Source organism: Anas acuta, chromosome 7 (genome assembly GCF_963932015.1).
Source record: "Anas acuta chromosome 7, bAnaAcu1.1, whole genome shotgun sequence".
Lineage (NCBI taxonomy): Eukaryota > Metazoa > Chordata > Aves > Anseriformes > Anatidae > Anas > Anas acuta.
In genome coordinates, this window is record NC_088985.1 from 15,083,409 (window position 1) to 15,101,767 (window position 18,359).

The 18,359-nt window shown below is 37.1% G+C and overlaps 1 protein-coding gene across 8 annotated transcripts in view; it reads right to left on the reverse strand.

The window, feature by feature from the left end:
* The window catches only part of LRMDA (leucine rich melanocyte differentiation associated), a 703,906-nt gene that overhangs the window by 50,684 nt on the left and 634,863 nt on the right, over positions 1-18,359 (reverse strand). Inside the window, exon 9 of one of the 8 annotated variants that reach the window (XM_068687777.1) lies at positions 11,885-11,965. The exons of the other annotated variants lie outside the window; for them this stretch is intronic. Coding sequence (XP_068543878.1) covers positions 11,955-11,965 — 11 coding nt within the window. The 3' untranslated portion in view covers positions 11,885-11,954. Of the gene's footprint in view, positions 1-11,884; positions 11,966-18,359 lie in introns of those variants that run through there. 8 annotated transcript variants of the gene reach the window in all.

Here is an 18,359-nt window from a genome sequence, read left to right on the forward strand (position 1 = left end):
CAAAATGTTAATTTGATCTTAGCTCTTTTATGCCCTAACTACATGTATTATTGATATGGGAAAACAAGCATACAGTTAGAGACAGAGGTACTCATATTTAATATATTCACTAGTAAGTTGGACAATATACATCAGAAATGTAACCACCATTAGAACTTTTAGATGCTTAACATCACTTTTAGATGTATAAACTTTAAGATATTTAAATTAGCTCAGCACATGAACATCTGTGGCCCCTATTTTCTTATTAACAGCTGCTTAATCCAAGTTGTATACTCATAACCAGTAACTGCACACCTAAAAGTCTTAAAAACACCAAGAAACTATATAGTATTAATAGTTTTGCATGAAGATAATGTAATTTTGTCTCTTTCTGTCTAAAAATTACAAAGCTGTTGGGACATGAATAAAACTGAAATCAATTCCAAATGAGGGCTTCTAGGTTTCAAAGTGTGGATAGTTTGCAGACAGTGAATGCACAGGAAATATTAAAATAGTAAAAGCATAAAGTAAAGGTATATATCCATATCAATACGACCCCCTGAAATCTTATCACTGACCTGTGTGCTGAAGTCAACTGCTTCCATATATTTTGGTCAAACGATTCCTTAGTCTCTCTCTGATAATACTGTACATCAATACTAAGTTAATTTTCAGCTACTTTACATAAATTTTAATTAATGTATAAATAGTAATTGATTAGTATCTAAATATTTAAATATGTATATATAGGTATTTAAGTAAGTATTAAATAGTATGCAACAATAATACCAAAAAGCTAATATTTGTTAGTTTTAATTTCATAGAATCATGTACCATAGAATCATCTTGATTGGAAAAGACCTTCAAGACCATCAGGTCCAACCATAAACCTGACCTACAGAGTCTCATCATTAAACCATGTCCCTTAGTGTCACATCCTATCACTTCCCTGGGCAACCTGTTCCAATGCTTAAATGAACTACTTAGTATTTAATGTCTTGCTCTAATTATTATTTCATATATTTTTCTTTACTGAAAAGTAACAGTGACTTCTTCACACACTGTATATAGAAAAAAGTGATCAAATACACATTTAAAGCAACATACATCTATACATACATCTATATTTGATAAAATCAAATACAAAATTTTGATAAAATTGATGATAAAATCTCCTTACTACTCAGCTATTTAAACTAAGCTATAGTCTGTTTTGTTTAGAATTAAAAAAGGAAGGAAGGAAGGAGGGAAGGAGGGAAGGAAGGAAGTCAAAAAATATTAGCCTGTGTCAGAAAAGGATCTCTGTGCAGGATATCATATAAACCTATACTTCAAGCTGAGAAGACTTAGACATGGGTGTAATTTAAGTGAAAGGACTTCACTGTAATTTTCGCAATACTTTCCAAATTATTTAGTAAATTACTTCAAAACTATTGTACAATATTATAAGATCTTTCATGTCTATGTGAAAAGGTACTGGGCAATTTTCACTTAAAAAAAACTGTAATTAAGTATACTCAAATGCAGAAAGCAGAAAATGAAGTATAAATATTCTTGACATAGCTCTTACTTGCACAAATGAAATGATAGCACCTTTTTTACACAAAAAGTGAAACATCAATATCTTTAAGATATTTCTGATAAGGAACTTCTTATTCTATTTTCAAAAACAAAAACAAACAAACAAAAAATAACAAACCACAACATAAATTGCACACATGAAGATTTTGAAGCTTTACTGTTTCATAAGAAAAGCTCACTTTGCAACACCACACTTGGGAAATATTTGGCTAACACTCAGAGGAATGCCTTGTCCAGCCCTTCAGATTAGATAGAATACAGACATTTAGCGTGTGGCAGTGAGGACTGTTCTTGCCTCAACGTACAATGTCTCTTGGATAATTTTCACTGGGTAGTTAAATATACACTTACACATTCCTATTTTAAGTTTTTTTGTTGGTGGTGGTGGTGTTTGTTTGTTTGTTTGTTTGTTTTTTTGTTGTTGTTGTTGTTGTTGTAGTTTTGTTTGTTTTTAAAGTATTTCTGAAAAATGCAACTGAAACATTTATAGCTGATTACTGCAAAGCCTATTTTTTATAACTTGAAACAATACATGAGAATTGAGTGGTTACTGCATACCTCTTCTCCTTATACCTAAAATTATTTACATCTCCATGCAATAAACTTTTTTAATTTTAATTTTTGTTTTTAAAAATGTTCACCTTTGGTGAAAATATAACTAAAAAAAAACTCCCAGGCTTACAAATATCTTAGTTATGAGTAGCTGAAAATCCACATTTATTGGAATTTGAACTAATTACTGTAACCACTTTGTGCTATGCAAATATCAAAATAAGTTTTCTTATTCAGCTAAATATTGGCACAAGTCTGATCATGGTGCTGTAACTGTAAAACATGGAATTTAAGTATATTTTAGTAATTGTTTTAGTAATTTTTTAATTTCAGATAAAGTAACTAACATCTAAGTTTTAGATGAACAAGCACATTTCACATTGCTGTAGAGATTAAACCAGTCAATTATGGCTTTTACAGATTGAAAGCTGCAAATAATGCACACTTGCCTAGTGACAGAGATTAAATATTTGACATATTTTCCTACACATACATAGTTAAAAACAGACACTGAAGGGCACAGACAGGTAAGAAACAAAGTCAGCATCTTTAAATTGCAATAACAATAGCACTATTTAGTAGAATTTAAAAGTTTAATTACCCTCTTACGAGCAGTTATTTATCAAACCATTTCTTGTAGCACCTCTCAAAGATCAAATGCAATAAATCACCTTTAAGCTATAACACAAACAAGCAAGTTCAGACACATTTCCAAGCTACAACGGTCAAATATAAGCTCAGACTTCGCAGTAACAGTGTACACAGCACTCTCCAGGAACAATCAATCACTTACTACCCAGCTTAATACACTACAAGAGATACTACAAAAACAAAAAGAGAAGGATATATATATATATATATATATATATATATATATATACATATATATATATATATACACACATATATACATATATATATATATATGTATATATGTGTGTATATATATATATATATACACGGACCAGATCTTGATCACTATTGCAGGACTACACTGAGGAGGTTGAGGGAAGAAAGTTAGAAGAAGCAACTTCTCTTCCAGTATCCTCCACACTTGACGTCAACTACAGAAGCCTTATCTTTCAAACAGTATATTATGGCCATTCCTCAAAACAAATTTCTTGGGAGCTGTTTAAATTGCATACAAGAAATTCACTTTCACTCTTTGTCAAGTGACACTGAAAAGATGCACAAATAACGTTGTGGTTCCCCATCGGTACATTTCATCTCCACTTTAGCAAGTGTCTATGGTGTTTTTTCTGTTTGTTTGTTTGTTTTTTTTAAGAGATAAAATGTAGGTAATAAGAGGGTTTGTTGTTGTTGTTTTAGTTTGTTTGTTTGTTTGTTTTTGCCATATAGTAAAATATTTTCTTTTGTGTGTTCTTAGTTTCCTTACATACTGGTGAAGTCCAGACACTTCTCAAAAACTTCGGCCAGTTGGAATCTGATGGAACACCACCGAAATATTAAAGATCCTTTTCCTTCCCTCTGGCTTCTTCAATGTATCTGTGCTTCCTATAAATTCCAACCATAATTTTAAGAATGATAAAAGTGCTTCATTTTTTAACAGGTTCAGATATATATTAAAACCTCTAAGATAAAAAACAAGCCATGACATTAGTATCTGCATATACACTTTCCAAAGTTCTGGAGTAGGCATCATCACATCCAGCTCAAAATAGCTCAAAATAAAGATTGGAAGTATTTGTAAAATTGAGTTCTCCTCAAAAAGGAGTCTGAGTCAGTCTTCACTTTAACACTTGAAATGCTTTTTGTCACTTCAATTCCTCTGTTCTTTACTTATGTTCTTTATTAGATTAGCATCCATGGAGACAAAACATGAGAAAGCTAGAGAAAGCACTGGACAAGTTTTCTATTATGTACTGAAAGTATGTCCCGCTGACACTGCACTTCACAAGATTGGTAAGCCCCATTTTATCTGACAATATCCTACGATTTTTATATACAATATCTTGAAGAAATAAATTTATGTAATTTATTTGCTTAATTAAAAGGAACACTAATTCCTGTATAATGCCAATTTAAATTGACGATTTTGTAAGGAATATACAGAAACTTTTTCCAATATATTTTGCTTAACAGCTGCTAATACCGAGGTGGATAATGAGTTAGTGAACACGAAAGTGAGGTAATGAAAGATTCTTTGGCAGCACATACATATAATACACTTAGCTTTTGTTATAAAACTGATCTTAAAATAAACATTTTATCCAAATTTTGATTGAGGTACAACCTTTCCAAAAAAATGTTCAAAGTCCATGTGGCTGCTGTATTTCTGATATGATTCTTTTAAAGATATGTACAGGCAAAGGACTCTTAAAGAATCTGATTCCATCCTAACATTAATTCCCAGTTTAAGATTTGTGTAATAGCCTGAGGAATCGCTTTCTTAACTGCAGTAATAAAGAATCAAGAAACTGATATTTTTTTCAATTTCTTTCCATTACATTTTATGTCCACATTTAGATGTATCTGGCAAAATCTGAAAACTGACACCAATGTGAGAATCCCCAGGGATTCACAAATATAATTTCCATGCCACTCTGAAAACCGAGAAAAAATGGAAAATGTGAGCTGTTATAAATTTGAGCTAATCTCCTCCTGCCATAACCTAAAATGATCGTCAGCAGCCAGGTAATCTTCTGGTATTCGACAGCATAAGAAGAGCTTGTCTATCTGAGCCTCAGTGACTGGTAGAAATGTCTGTATCTCCTAAAATACTTGCACAAGTAAATTTATTTGCAACATTTCAATTCTGCAGCTGTTGCTTACATAGGAGAAAAAAAGCAGCAGTTTGGAATTTCTGATCTCAGCAGGCTTATTTTCAGGGTTAAAAATAAAGCAGCTCCAATTCCAATCAAGGGTCAGTGACACAAAACCAGTAATCATCTCCAGTAAACTTGTATTACTCTTCTATTGATACATCCTAAAATATCATTGATCGTATATGCAAAAATTTCATCAAACCTCAGTCAATTTTCATGAAGGCACAAGGAAGAAATGTTTAAAACCATCAAAGCATTTTTTACATTGTTCCTATTTTTGAGTACACTGTATATCCTAAAATATTATTGGATGCTGGTGGGATTTTAGTTTCCTATCAAAATTAGGTGCTTAAGAAAGTTCACCTAAGGATAAAAAGCAAAGATGAGGCATACGTATTTTATATTTTTTTCTCCTGATACTTGAATAAGAACATTCTACAAAATGTGTCAGTGATCCCACACATTAATGTTCCTAAGCCACTAATATGGCTGTGTATCTGAAACAGAATCATTATAAATCCTACTGTTTTCCAGGTCTATGTTTGTCTTTAACATCTAGCTGCCGCAATTAAGACATCTTTTTTCTACCGTATCTCTGTGAGACATTAGGATTCCTGCTTGAAAAAGTTTGAAAAGAAAAGTTTGAAAATTGACCTGAATTAAATCTTATAATCTCAAAAAGAAAGCTAATTGAAAGAATCCAATGAATCCAGGTTTTGGGTGTGTGGAAGAAGAGGGTATCATTTTATTAAATAAGTTTCATGGTTAATTTCAGGATCTCGGAATTAAAGATCTCTTCATTAGTTGAGATAGAGTCTCCAGATTTCAGATTTCAGATAATTACTCTGTTTTGCCAACCCCTATTATGCACTAGGGATTGAAAAAACTATGCAAAATTTTTCAACATGTTATGAGCTTTCATCTCCAGTAGTGTTGTTCACTGCTACTGTGGAACTTGAACTTACATATCCTGTAGTAGATACGATAGTACTGACATGGTAGATAAAATAATTAATGACTCTCTTGTAATGCATAACCTACTGCTATAGGTAAATGACGAATTAATATTATTTTGGCCAGACTAAAGTGCTAACAACACTATGGTGAAAGGAAATATAGTTTTACTACAGGTTCTACAGGCACACTTACAAAAATTATGCTTCACATGATGCGTGCAGCAATTTAGCTTAAGGAATTAGAACAGAATTTTGGAAAAATTATTCTCATTAGTATAGATGTGTAATATACACTATTTACACATACTTATTTTTCTCTCTGATAAGAATTCAGGAGTATTTTAAAACAAGTAACCAGGCTAACAGCTCTGTAACTGATTTGACTGATTTGGCATCAGTGTTTTGCTCATCTCTAAAGCTGTATGGCCACTGGTCATGAAAGACTACAGTCTCAGGTGGCACCATGAGCAATGTTTCAGAAGAGAGATATAAGAGAAAACAGCATTGAAGGAATGGCAGGCATTAAGGTCATCAGTCTGAAGTGACTGAGACAGAATGAGAAGAAAGGACTTGAGAAAGACAACAACAGCACAAGAATGATAAAGATTCACCTAACCAAAGAAAAATATCAATAATTATTATGACCATCAAATTCTTCCTATATGAAGGACAGTACTACTAATCTTGGCTGCAAATTTCCAGAAAACATATATGAGAAGACAATCCACATTTTTCTTAAGCAAAGAAACACTGAAAGCCACTGAAAGCAACAAGAGCTAATTGAACACGGATGTCCTGGATCAGGGAAATCTATCCCCAAATTGCTGAAGTAATCAGTGCTCTGAAATAGATGAAATGATAGCATTAACTCTTGACTCCACTTTGATAAAACACTTTTTATAGAATACCATCTGTTTTGTTTTGCCTAAGGATGCTATAGTTCTAATCAGCCAAGATCGATTAGAAATAAATACTGACTAATAAAATTGACACTCAAATGTCCAAATTCTTATTGCATGCCAGAATTTTATTTAGGTAAAGACTAATAAAAGGTTATGTTAACATGCATTTTCAGTCAATATTTTTGATGAAACTGAGTTAGTTAATAGAAATCTCTAAATACCACAACATCTGAAACAACAGTTGGCTTCACAGCTTCAGCAACAGCAATAAAGTAACCTACCATTTCCCAGAACCACCTCTCAGATATTTCATAGACTTTTACTAAACAAATGTACATTTCAGATCTCCCACGTGAAGCTTCTAACCCTGCTTTAAAAAGTAAAAACTGCTCAGAGAGATTACATTGTATGTCACAATGACAAAAATAGGACTAAAAGTAATTAAAAGTCATGTTAGGAAGTCACAGATCACATTTCTTGCCTTCTCAACAGAAGTTTCTAACATGGCAGAGTTAGTACACAAGAGTGGACTTACAGACTTTATAGTTATTTTAATATATTTTATTCTTCATTATTGCCATCCTGACTTTAAAACCTTGCTATCACAGCGTTACATTACCAAAATACATAAATAAATAAATACATCTGCTAGCATTGCCCTGTCTGTTACAGAGACTTATCAGTATTACAGAGCCCTATCACTAGTTATTGAGACAACGGTCTTCAACTCGTCACAAAGATCTTGAAGCCTTTCCTTTCCAGTAAACAATATTGTTGAAAAATTGAGCTTTCTAGCCTTAGGCTGCTGAAAATAGGTCCCAACAAACTGTGCTTCACTGCTAGTAAAACAAACCATCAAAAAGGTATTGTCCTTTAAAATCCTGAATGACAGCAGTCTGCACTGATATGCATCTGAATGCAGATCGACTTAGTTGAAACACAAGAATAGAAGTAGTCCATGAGGCATCAGACCCATTAGCTACCTAAACATAATGAACATTTGTCATGCTCTGACTGGTTCTGTAAAAAGCCCTGTCTGTATCCCAGGTAGGTGGAGTGCAGAAGAGTGTGTGGCACTGATGCTGCAGCATCAGCTCTTGAGTGATACAACTCCCCTTTGAGAGGTATGTCAGGTCATTTCAGTCCTGTCTTTCCTTTTCTGAATTCTGGGTGATAACCCTGGCTCATATTCCCCCCTTACTACAGGTCATTTCAGTGTTCCGTCTCAGACTGAGTTTCCAAGTTGAAGACATTTATTAATATAATTCTTGGTCAGGGTAGCAGTCTGTCAGTAGCTAGAGAATGATAAACACTATCGGTCTTTTGGGAATCCTTCGCTTCTTAATTTATTTACATAGCAGAGATTAATAATAGTAAGAAGAAGAATGCAACAGTATTTTCATTTTATGAGAGCAAGAAAAGGTAAAAAAGTTAAATCTCATCCAAAACAGGTATTTTACAAAAAATAAGTGAAACCTAAGAAGTTTCAAAGCAGTAAACTTAGTAGTAGATTGTTTTGACAGTATAGCATACTCTTGTTTTTACTTCTTCTTCTTAAATATGAATGTATTTGTATATTTCTATTATAGAAATATAAATATATACAATTCACCATTCACATTTTATTTCAAAACTCAAATTTCAAATATAGCTTCCCAGACATTCCCTTTGCTCAGAATTATAATTTTCCACAAATTTTCAATAGCAAGTAAAGACATAGCATCAAAAAACACTGCATTAATTTAGAGGTGAATTACCAGACCTGATATATGAGTTGCTGTGTTTCTTTCTGTTTATACAACAGATACAGGCAGAGCCCTCTTACCTTTAAAAAAGCATAATGTGTTTATGCTACAGTAAGGGCAAGTAACCACAATATACCTAGACACACCATATATCACAATCAATATTATGGGACTGAAAGCTGAGAAGACTGTTTGCCTAGCCCACCCTGGATGGAAATCATTCCTAGTAATGACTCTTCAAATGAGATATTACTGGGGGGGGGGGGGGGGGGGAGGGGGGGAATAGTAGGACAAGAAGGTATAATAAGGGCTACAGAATGTTACATTTTTGGACATCCAAAACACGCAGTAAATGAAAAAAAAAATCTAAATTAGCTTGCAGTAGCTTAGTTATTTGGAAAGAGATAAATAATTAAAACATCTTCTTTGATGCAAATCACAAGACTGACTTTAAAGGAACAACTATTTCCTCTTGTTTGAAGTTAGTACCCGAAGATTAACTAAAAGTATTTTGTGGCACAGTTTCCATACATGCATCAATGCAACTGAAACAATATTTGAATTTCTTGGCCAAAGTCTGCTCTGTTCTGGAACTTGACCTATTTCCAACCCTGTGGACAGTCATCACAAAAATATGTAATCTGACTTTCTGGATCCTTTGTCCTAGTTCTACCATATAAGAGCAGAAAGACTTGGGATGTCAGGGCTGAGGTCTCAGATTTGCTGTGCAGGATTACCCACCTACATTACAGAATACAAAAAAAAAAAAAAAAAAAAAAAAAAAAAAAAAAAAAAACACTAATCCAAAGCATTAGATCTAGACAGAAAAACAAACAAACAAAAATGCAACTACTGAAGCACACAAGGAACCTAACAATAATTCTTCTTGAGAGTCAAAGCACTTAAACATGTCACAATATCCTAAACGTTTCAACTAGGTTTAAACTGTGTCTATGCCCAAGTCACCAATGATGGTTGGTCACACCTGCCCTTCATGTTCAGTCTGCTCGTCAGAGAGACTAGCAGTGTAGTCACATTTCAGAACACATTTTCAAAGAAATTCACAAGCAACTTGTGTTTCCAAAGATATTTTCTGATACCATCCCACTGCCAATGGGACTTTACCACGTGCATTCATTTGTTGAAGATTAACTATAAACTGGTGAACTGAGGCTTTAATTCTCTCTGATTTTACTGAGCCCAACAGGACGCTTCCTCTCCATTTCCCCTTATAAACTAATCCATTCCAATTTCCTTAGCAGAGTCTATTTATTTACATTTTCTTCAAAGCCCCATTTCTTTCTAAAATAGCTTTTAAACAATTAATAAAATATTATGCATTTTTAAAATATTCACTTGAGGTTTGCAGTCACATTCAGAAATTCAGTTACCTTCAGGAATTGGTAGCACTGCATTTTTTATTCTAGTGTAAACCAGCTGTGATTTTTGGCATGTCTTGGATTCTTTTTTTCTTTTTACATTTAAAATTAACTAAAAACGCACTAGTGTTTTATTGAATATTTTAGTACTTCTGTTGGTGTAAAGAGCAATAAAAATATCATAAATCCAATGAGGAAACAATGATGGCTGACATATACTTCTGAATTATCATTCCAAAACCTTATGGTTTATCGTTCTTGACTGAAAAAGCCCTGCATTGTAAGATATTGCCACACAAAACAAGATTTTGTTCTCTTGATTCCCAGCTGCAATTAATCTGCCTAGAACATGCAACTTAATGTCACATTCATCCTCTTGTTATGCGTACTAGCAGTATTGTCAGGTATTGACAAGTGAAACAAAATCAACAATCCTCATAAACTAAGGAATCCCTGCTGTTTTACTGTATTTGATTAGCAGCAATTTTGTTCAAATCTCTAGGCTTAAAGAGGAAATAGGCTGGATTCTAGGTTGCTATTCTTGCAAATAATATCAGCTTTGTGAAAAGAGATTCTCCTCTCACCTTCCAAACCCTTTTGTATTTGTTTTGGCTATCAGAATACTTTAACACCCACCTTTGGATTAAAATAGAAGCTACATGCACTCAGATGTCAAAATGTCTCTGTAGTGCTTTGCTTGCTGTGCTGGAGGTTGGGCCAGAAAGCCTAAGACTTCTAGCAGGAGTAAGCTGTTTAATCTTCATGTGCCAGTGTACAGAATCACTCTTCTCTTTGGGGCAGTTACTGCTAGACAGAAAATAATTCAGATGGAGTGGTTTAGAAGGTCATCACCGCATATAATGGGGCACATGCTGATAAAACAACTGAAAGAGCTTCATCTCAAGTTCTGAAGCTTAAGTACAGCAGTTTCATAAGTCATTTTTAAAAACATTCTTCCTGATAGGCATAGATACAACAGAACTCCCCTGAGAAGAGATAACAGTTCTACCCCATGAACTGCAGTGATTTTCTACTTCAGTGCATGCATATCATGGCACTGTGATGATTCACCAGTTATTTTTTTATCACATAAAAAACAAGATCTGTTTTCCTATAACTTAACTAACCTACTGCTAAATGTCCATAGTATAGGATTCATGCTACAATTGTTAATTTACATCAACCTAGAGCTGACACACTACATACTTTAAAACAAATTACCAGAAGCAACACCAGTCAACATCAAATCTAGATGCATTGTCTATAGACTGTACAGGCATGTTGAGAAAGAACCATTAAAAAGAACCTTAAAAATGAAAAGTATTATTTACTCATAGAAAGGTCTAACACCTATCCTTGAAGACTCTAAAAGAAGTTGTGAATATTGTGAATTGGTAATAATATTTACACGTGTTAAATTACATAATAATAAGGATTATTATTGTCAGATTAGTACCTAAGAAAAATGTGTTACCTTAAGAGACTCCAGTAGTTTCTAATTATTCACTTGTAAATGACAGCAGGACTGATCAGACCAAACATACACTGAATGACTATTTTATTCTCATGTTCCATGTTCCAACTCATGTTCCATGAGTTTTTGCAACTCACCTTTAGGAGCAGCAGCTCTTAAAGGCTGGTGTTGCTATGAACAGGTACTTTTCTCTCACTATGATACAGATAGACAGAACGTCTTTTATGTGAGTCTTTAGAGGCCATCCTCTCCACCAACTCTCCTTAGGACAGCATGCAAAGAGAAAATACTTGGAGCATATTTTTGTGACCAATCACAGGTTCAACACATTTCAAGTTTTAAAACACTTGTCCACTCAAGACAAGTTTTCATCAGCTCTGTTTTTACTTTCCACTGGCTACCAGTTTAAGCAGTTTTGGGTGCTCTTCGTATCTTCAAGAGTGAAGGAACACCACTGTCAAAGAATCCAACAACACAAACACATCAGCAAGATCTAGATAATGTAATGGTTGGCAGGCCATGGGGGCTTACAGTTATAACATGTTTTTATTAAATTATATATTCACACAATTCCTTCTCTGAAGAGTCAGGCAGGCATCAAAGACTCCCTGTGAAAAAAAAGGTTAAGAATTAAGACCTTACAATGGAGTAACAGAATTAGAACATTGGTGTTTTATTTCTTTCTCAGGCATAGAAGTACTTGTGAAGTAAGGAACAAATAACACATGGAGGGGTACAAAACAAAAATAAAAATAACTTCTTAAAGAAACTGGATTATATCTCCACTGTTAAGCTGTTAAAAATATCATTTAGCACCTACTGAGGCTACGTTAAATACTTCAAATATACCACATAGGCTAGTGAAGAAAATTACATTCAATTTGAATCAACAACTGTTGCTACGTATGTTTCCTATGATTGACAAAATAACTCAGAGCCACTGAAGAATGCTTCTAAGTCAATAGCTGACTTTTGATACCAAGTCACATAAAGACTGTGAATGGCCATACATGAAGTAGACCCACCTGAAGAACTCCACAAGTTTTCTTTGATAAAACCTATAGTTTTACTGAATATACTTTTAGTTAGTCAGTCTACCATGATAATTTCAAAAGATTTTTTTTGCATGCGTTAATAAGTGGTCAGAGGAGGATACTTAAATAATAGACACATACATAAAAATCCAGAAACGTGTGGCAGCTAATACCCTCTTCTAGTCCTTACTTGGGAACGTCTTTCTGTGGTTCAGATAGCTTAACTCCCATACGATTAGTAACATGTCACTACTTCTAATGTTTCTGGAAACCATTCTTTTGGTAGGTAGCCTCCATCACATCATTTAAACATGTTGATTTTAAAACAAAAATGGTGATAAAATTAAGAAAACTTTGTTAGGGAAGAAATAAGTACAGAATTCTAAATAATTTCCCCAGACAGCCTTTTTACATTCAAGATCATCATCATGTAAAAGTTGTTTAATGTGGCAAGGTTTCCACTGTCTGCTAGTAAGGAAACTTAAAAGAATCTCCAGGTAAAACAACTTTGGACCATATAGGTAATTTCTCTTTAATATTAAATAACTGTAAAGCAGAGTTCCAGCCATCATGAAAACTACAGATATTTTTGCACGTTGAATTATAACTGCTAAAATATGAAAGGCAGTGGCACTGTGATTTGCTTTTCAAAGCAAAGGCATTTAGGAGTAAATTGATTATACCTCAAAAAGACAAACAAAAGTTAAGACATTTTGTCTCTAGACTTGTCTGTGACAAAACCAAGAGAATTTGATTATTTTTTATGCATTTTCTTTCTCAAAATGCAAATTAGAAGTGACCTTTGAGTTGTGCTAGATTTAATGAAAGGGTGTATTCTTTTCCCTGTATTAAAAGGCAGAAAAGAAAACAGATGGGTGTGAAGAAAACATTGGTAAGCTACCAATCACTTTTATTTCTGTTGCAAACTAATTACATTAAAGACTAAATCCAAGGCAGGCTGCAAGTTCACGGTAAAAGCAGTAGAAAGGAATGGAAGACAGAGCTGTTTCATTAAGGAAAAACAAATACATGCATAATTTATTTAAGCAAAGATGGTACAGCATATACTTATATGGAGATATGTATGCTGCTAGAGACAAAATGATGCAGATTCTCAGAATGAAGAGGAAGCAGAAACTAAAAATGGCTTCAAGACATTCTTGCTTTCTGCTCATTTACAAGCTATCTAGGCTCATGGCATGATCTTTGGCCGCTTCTGGAAGGTGAATGAATGAGCATTATGATTGCAGTGTGCCAACATCCCACCTTGTCCTATTTTTGCTTGGGCACAGAAAACATCCCAAGTTTTGGTGGTAGAGGAAGCACTCAGTAAAGACTCCTCAGATATGAACTCCTTGTCCAGATACACTAGCAACAAATGGTATATGGGTTTTGATGAAAGGCAAAAAGGAGATACAGATTCACTTTGTAATAAATACCTAGTAATGAACTGGTACCATGCAGTACTGAAATAAATGAATAAACAAACAAATTAGTACCATTAGTACCAATAAAATAAAAGTTAATACATGAAACGCCTGTCATCAATGTCATCATCATCTAAAAGTATTTATCAGGGACTGAGGGAGTACTGGCCATATCCTTAAAATGTGAGACTACATAACTGTGTGCCTCTGAAAATAAGTTAGGGAATTCAACAAAATTGGATAAAATCAGATAAAATGCAACAAATATCCAATTCAACAAAATCTCCTAATATGATGGTAAAGCAAGGTGGGTTAAAGAAAGCTCTGTATGTGTAAAGGGGTAGAGAGAGAAAATTGAGAGAGGAACAGAGTAAGTATGGAAAATGGTTAAAATGGTTTTACTTCTGTTCATTCATAAGACTAGATCAGTACAAACAGTTCTGACTGCCATAATTTTTAAAGCATGTTGGAAAATTGGAAAAGGTGATGAAGAGTCACAAGCTATACTTGGGAATTCGATGAAATATCTCAGAATGAGGGGTTTCAACAGTACAATGCTTTTAATAAGCCCACCTGTTAAACACGTGGCTCTGGGGCTGGTGCCTACGCAGAAATCTTGGGTTTTTCGACCATGGGGCAGTTTACTCAGCACCTGGTCTGATGGCCGTAGACGGGTCCCTATCCTTTAGGGGAAAAAGGATCCTGGGCCAGGAGCTGGCGGGGCTCATTGATAGGGCTTTAAACTAGGTAAGAAGGGGGATGGGGCTGAAGCAAGGACTGTTGGGGCTGTGCCAGGGGGAGCAATGGCAAGGCCGGAGGATAAGGTAAAGGCCCAGCTGAAGTGCATCTACACCAATGCACACAGCATGGGTAACAAGCAGGAGGAGCTGGAAGCCATCGTGCAGCGGGCAGGCTACGACTTGGTTGCCATCACGGAAACGTGGTGGGACCAGTCTCATGACTGGAGTGCTGCGATGCCTGGCTATAGGCTCTTCAGAAGGGACAGGCAGCACAGAAGGGGTGGCGGTGTGGCTCTCTATATTAGAGAGTCTTTCGATGTTGTAGAACTCGAGGCTAGGAATGACAAGATCGAGTCCCTTTGGGTTAGGATCGGCAGGGACAACAAGGCTAGTGTCCTGGTCGGCGTCTGCTATAGACCGCCGAACCAGGATGAGGAGACGGATGAGGAGTTCTACAGGCAGCTGACAGAAGCTGCAAAATCGTCTGCGCTTGTACTCGTGGGGGACTTCAACTTCCCTGACATATCCTGGAAGCACAACACAGCCCAGAGGAAGCAGTCTAGGAGGTTTCTGGAGAGCGTGGAAGATAGCTTCCTGACGCAGCTGATTAGTGAACCTACCAGGGGTGGTGCCCTGCTAGACCTTCTCTTCACAAACAGAGAAGGACTGGTGGAGGATGTGATTGTCGGGAACAGTCTTGGGCAGAGTGACCACGAAATGGTGGAGTTCACTATTCTTGGCGGGGCCAGGAAGGGAACCAGTAAAACCACTGTATTGGACTTTCGGAGGGCTGACTTTGGGCTGCTCAGGACACTAGTTGGTGGAGTCCCATGGGAGGCGGTTCTGAAGGGCAGAGGGGTCCAGAAAGGCTGGGCGCTCTTTAAGAGGCAAATCCTAATGGCGCAGGAGCGGTCTATTCCCATGCGCCCAAAGATGAGCCAGCGGGGAAGAAGACCAGCCTGGCTCAACAGAGAACTGTGGCTTGAGCTTAGGAGAAAAAAGAGGGTTTATAATCTTTGGAAAATTGGGCAGGCCACCAAGGAGGACTATAAGGATGTAGCGAGGCTGTGCAGGGACAAGATTAGGAAGGCCAAAGCTCATCTGGAGCTCAATCTGGCTACTGCTGTTAAAGATAACAAAAAATGCTTTTATAAATACATCAACACAAAAAGGAGGACTAGGGAGAATCTCCATCCTTTACTGGATGCAGGGGGAAACTTAGTTACAAGAGATGAGGAAAAGGCAGAGGTCCTCAATGCCTTCTTTGCCTCAGTCTTTAGCGGCAAAACCGGTTGCTCTCTGGATACCCAGTACCCAGAACTGGTGGAAGGGGACGGGGAGCAGGATGTGGCCCTCACCATCCACGAAGAACTGGTTGGTGACCTGCTACGGCACTTGGATGTCCACAAATCGATGGGGCCGGATGGGATCCACTCAAGGGTACTGAGAGAACTGGCAGAGGAGCTGGCCAAGCCCCTATCAATCATTTATCAGCAGTCCTGGCTATCGGGGGAGGTCCCAGCTGACTGGCGGCTAGCAAATGTGACGCCCATCTACAAGAAGGGCCGGAGGGCAGACCCGGGGAACTACAGGCCTGTCAGTTTGACCTCAGTACCAGGGAAGCTCATGGAGCAGATCCTCTTGGGAGTCATCATGCGGCACTTGAAGGGCAAGCAGGCGATCAGGCCCAGCCAGCATGGGTTTATGGAAGGCAGGTCCTGCTTGACGAACCTGATCTCCTTCTACGACAAAGTGACGCGCTGGGTGGACAAGGGAAAGGCTGTGGATGTGGTCTACCTTGACTTCAGCAAGGCTTTTGACACCGTCTCCCACAGCATTCTCCTCAAGAAACTGGCTGCTCTTGGCTTGGACTGGCGCACGCTTCGTTGGGTTAGAAACTGGCTGGATAGCCGGGCCCAAAGAGTTGTGGTAAATGGAGCCAAGTCCAGTTGGAGGCCAGTCACTAGTGGCGTCCCCCAGGGCTCGGTGCTGGGGCCGGTCCTCTTTAACATATTCATCAATGATCTGGATGACGGCATTGAGTGCACCCTCAGTAAGTTTGCAGATGACACCAAGCTAGGTGCGTGTGTCGATCTGCTCGAGGGTAGGAAGGCTCTGCAGGAGGATCTGGATAGGCTGCACCGATGGGCTGAGGTCAACTGTATGAAGTTCAACAAGGCCAAGTGCCGGGTCCTGCACCTGGGGCTCAGTAACCCCAAGCAGAGCTACAGGCTGGGAGAGGAATGGTTGGAGAGCTGCCAGGCAGAGAAGGACCTGGGAGTGATGGTGGACAGTCGGCTGAATATGAGCCAGCAGTGTGCTCAGGTGGCCAAGAAGGCCAATGGCATCCTGGCTTGCATAAGAAGCAGTGTGGCCAGCAGGGCTAGGGAGGTGATCGTCCCCCTGTACTCGGCTCTGGTGAGGCCGCACCTTGAGTACTGTGTTCAGTTTTGGGCCCCTCGCTACAAGAAGGACATCGAGGTGCTTGAGCGGGTCCAAAGAAGGGTGACGAAGCTGGTGAGGGGCCTGGAGAGCAAGTCCTATGAGGAGCGGCTGAAGGAGTTGGGCTTGTTCAGCCTAGAGAAGAGGAGGCTCAGGGGTGACCTTATTGCTCTGTATAAGTACATTAAAGGAGGCTGTAGCGAGGTGGGGGTTGGCCTGTTCTCCCATGTGCCTGGTGACAGGACGAGGGGGAATGGGCTAAAGTTACGCCAGGGGAGTTTTAGGTTAGATGTTAGGAAGAATTTCTTTACTGAAAGGGTTGTTAGGCACTGGAACGGGCTGCCCTGGGAGGTGGTGGAGTCACCATCCCTGGAAGTCTTCAAAAGACGTTTAGATGTAGAGCTTAGGGATATGGTTTAGTGGGGACTGTTAGTGTTAGGTCAGAGGTTGGACTCGATGATCTTGAGGTCTCTTCCAACCTAGAAATTCTGTGATTCTGTGATTCTGTAATTTATCAAAAAAAAAAAAAAAAAGACCGAGAGGCTATTTCATTACATTGCATAATTTCCCTAGACAAGAACAAAATAATAAGTATTAAAGGATTAATATTCAGTATTAATATTACAAAGCTAGTACAAGGTTGAAAGTGCAAGCCAGAAAGCAGGTTTTTCTGTTTGTTTGTTTTTGTTTGTTTGTTTTTTTAAACCCCACAGTAATTAACAGTTTGAACTGACCAGCAGTTGAATCAGTGCAGTCTACATTTTTGAATCAAGCCATTGCTTCTGTATAAAATAGGCATTAGCAAATACAATTTACTGACCACAGTTAAGGGATTATTATGCAAAATGTAAGGTCTATTTTGCACAACAGCCGCTCTGAATGGCTTTGGACTGCATGAATCTATAAACATATAAAAAACAATGGGATTACCTGATGAAATATTAGAAAATGAAAAAGAAACACTGAAAGAGCCTTCTCCTCTGGACAGAAATAAGGCACCAAATTATCTCACAGAGCTAAAAAATTTCATATAATTATAAACAAATGGAAACACTTAAGCCACATCAATCATTGCTGTTGCTATTGCTGTAAATAGAATTATTGTCAAGCTAGCATGCATATATACATCAACACATGTAAAAATAGGCTATAGCTGGAATATTATTCAAACTCATCATCCTTGCCAAACTTTTTGACTCAGATAAAATGCGACAAATATCCAAATTTCCAGTTACAAGTTTATAAAATAGAAAGCAAATTTGTAATCTACTCTCCAAATAGGCAAACATAAAAAGCATTCTTAATTAATCTGAAAAGCAAGTCCCACCTAACTGCCTGAACAACTGGAGAATAAAACAC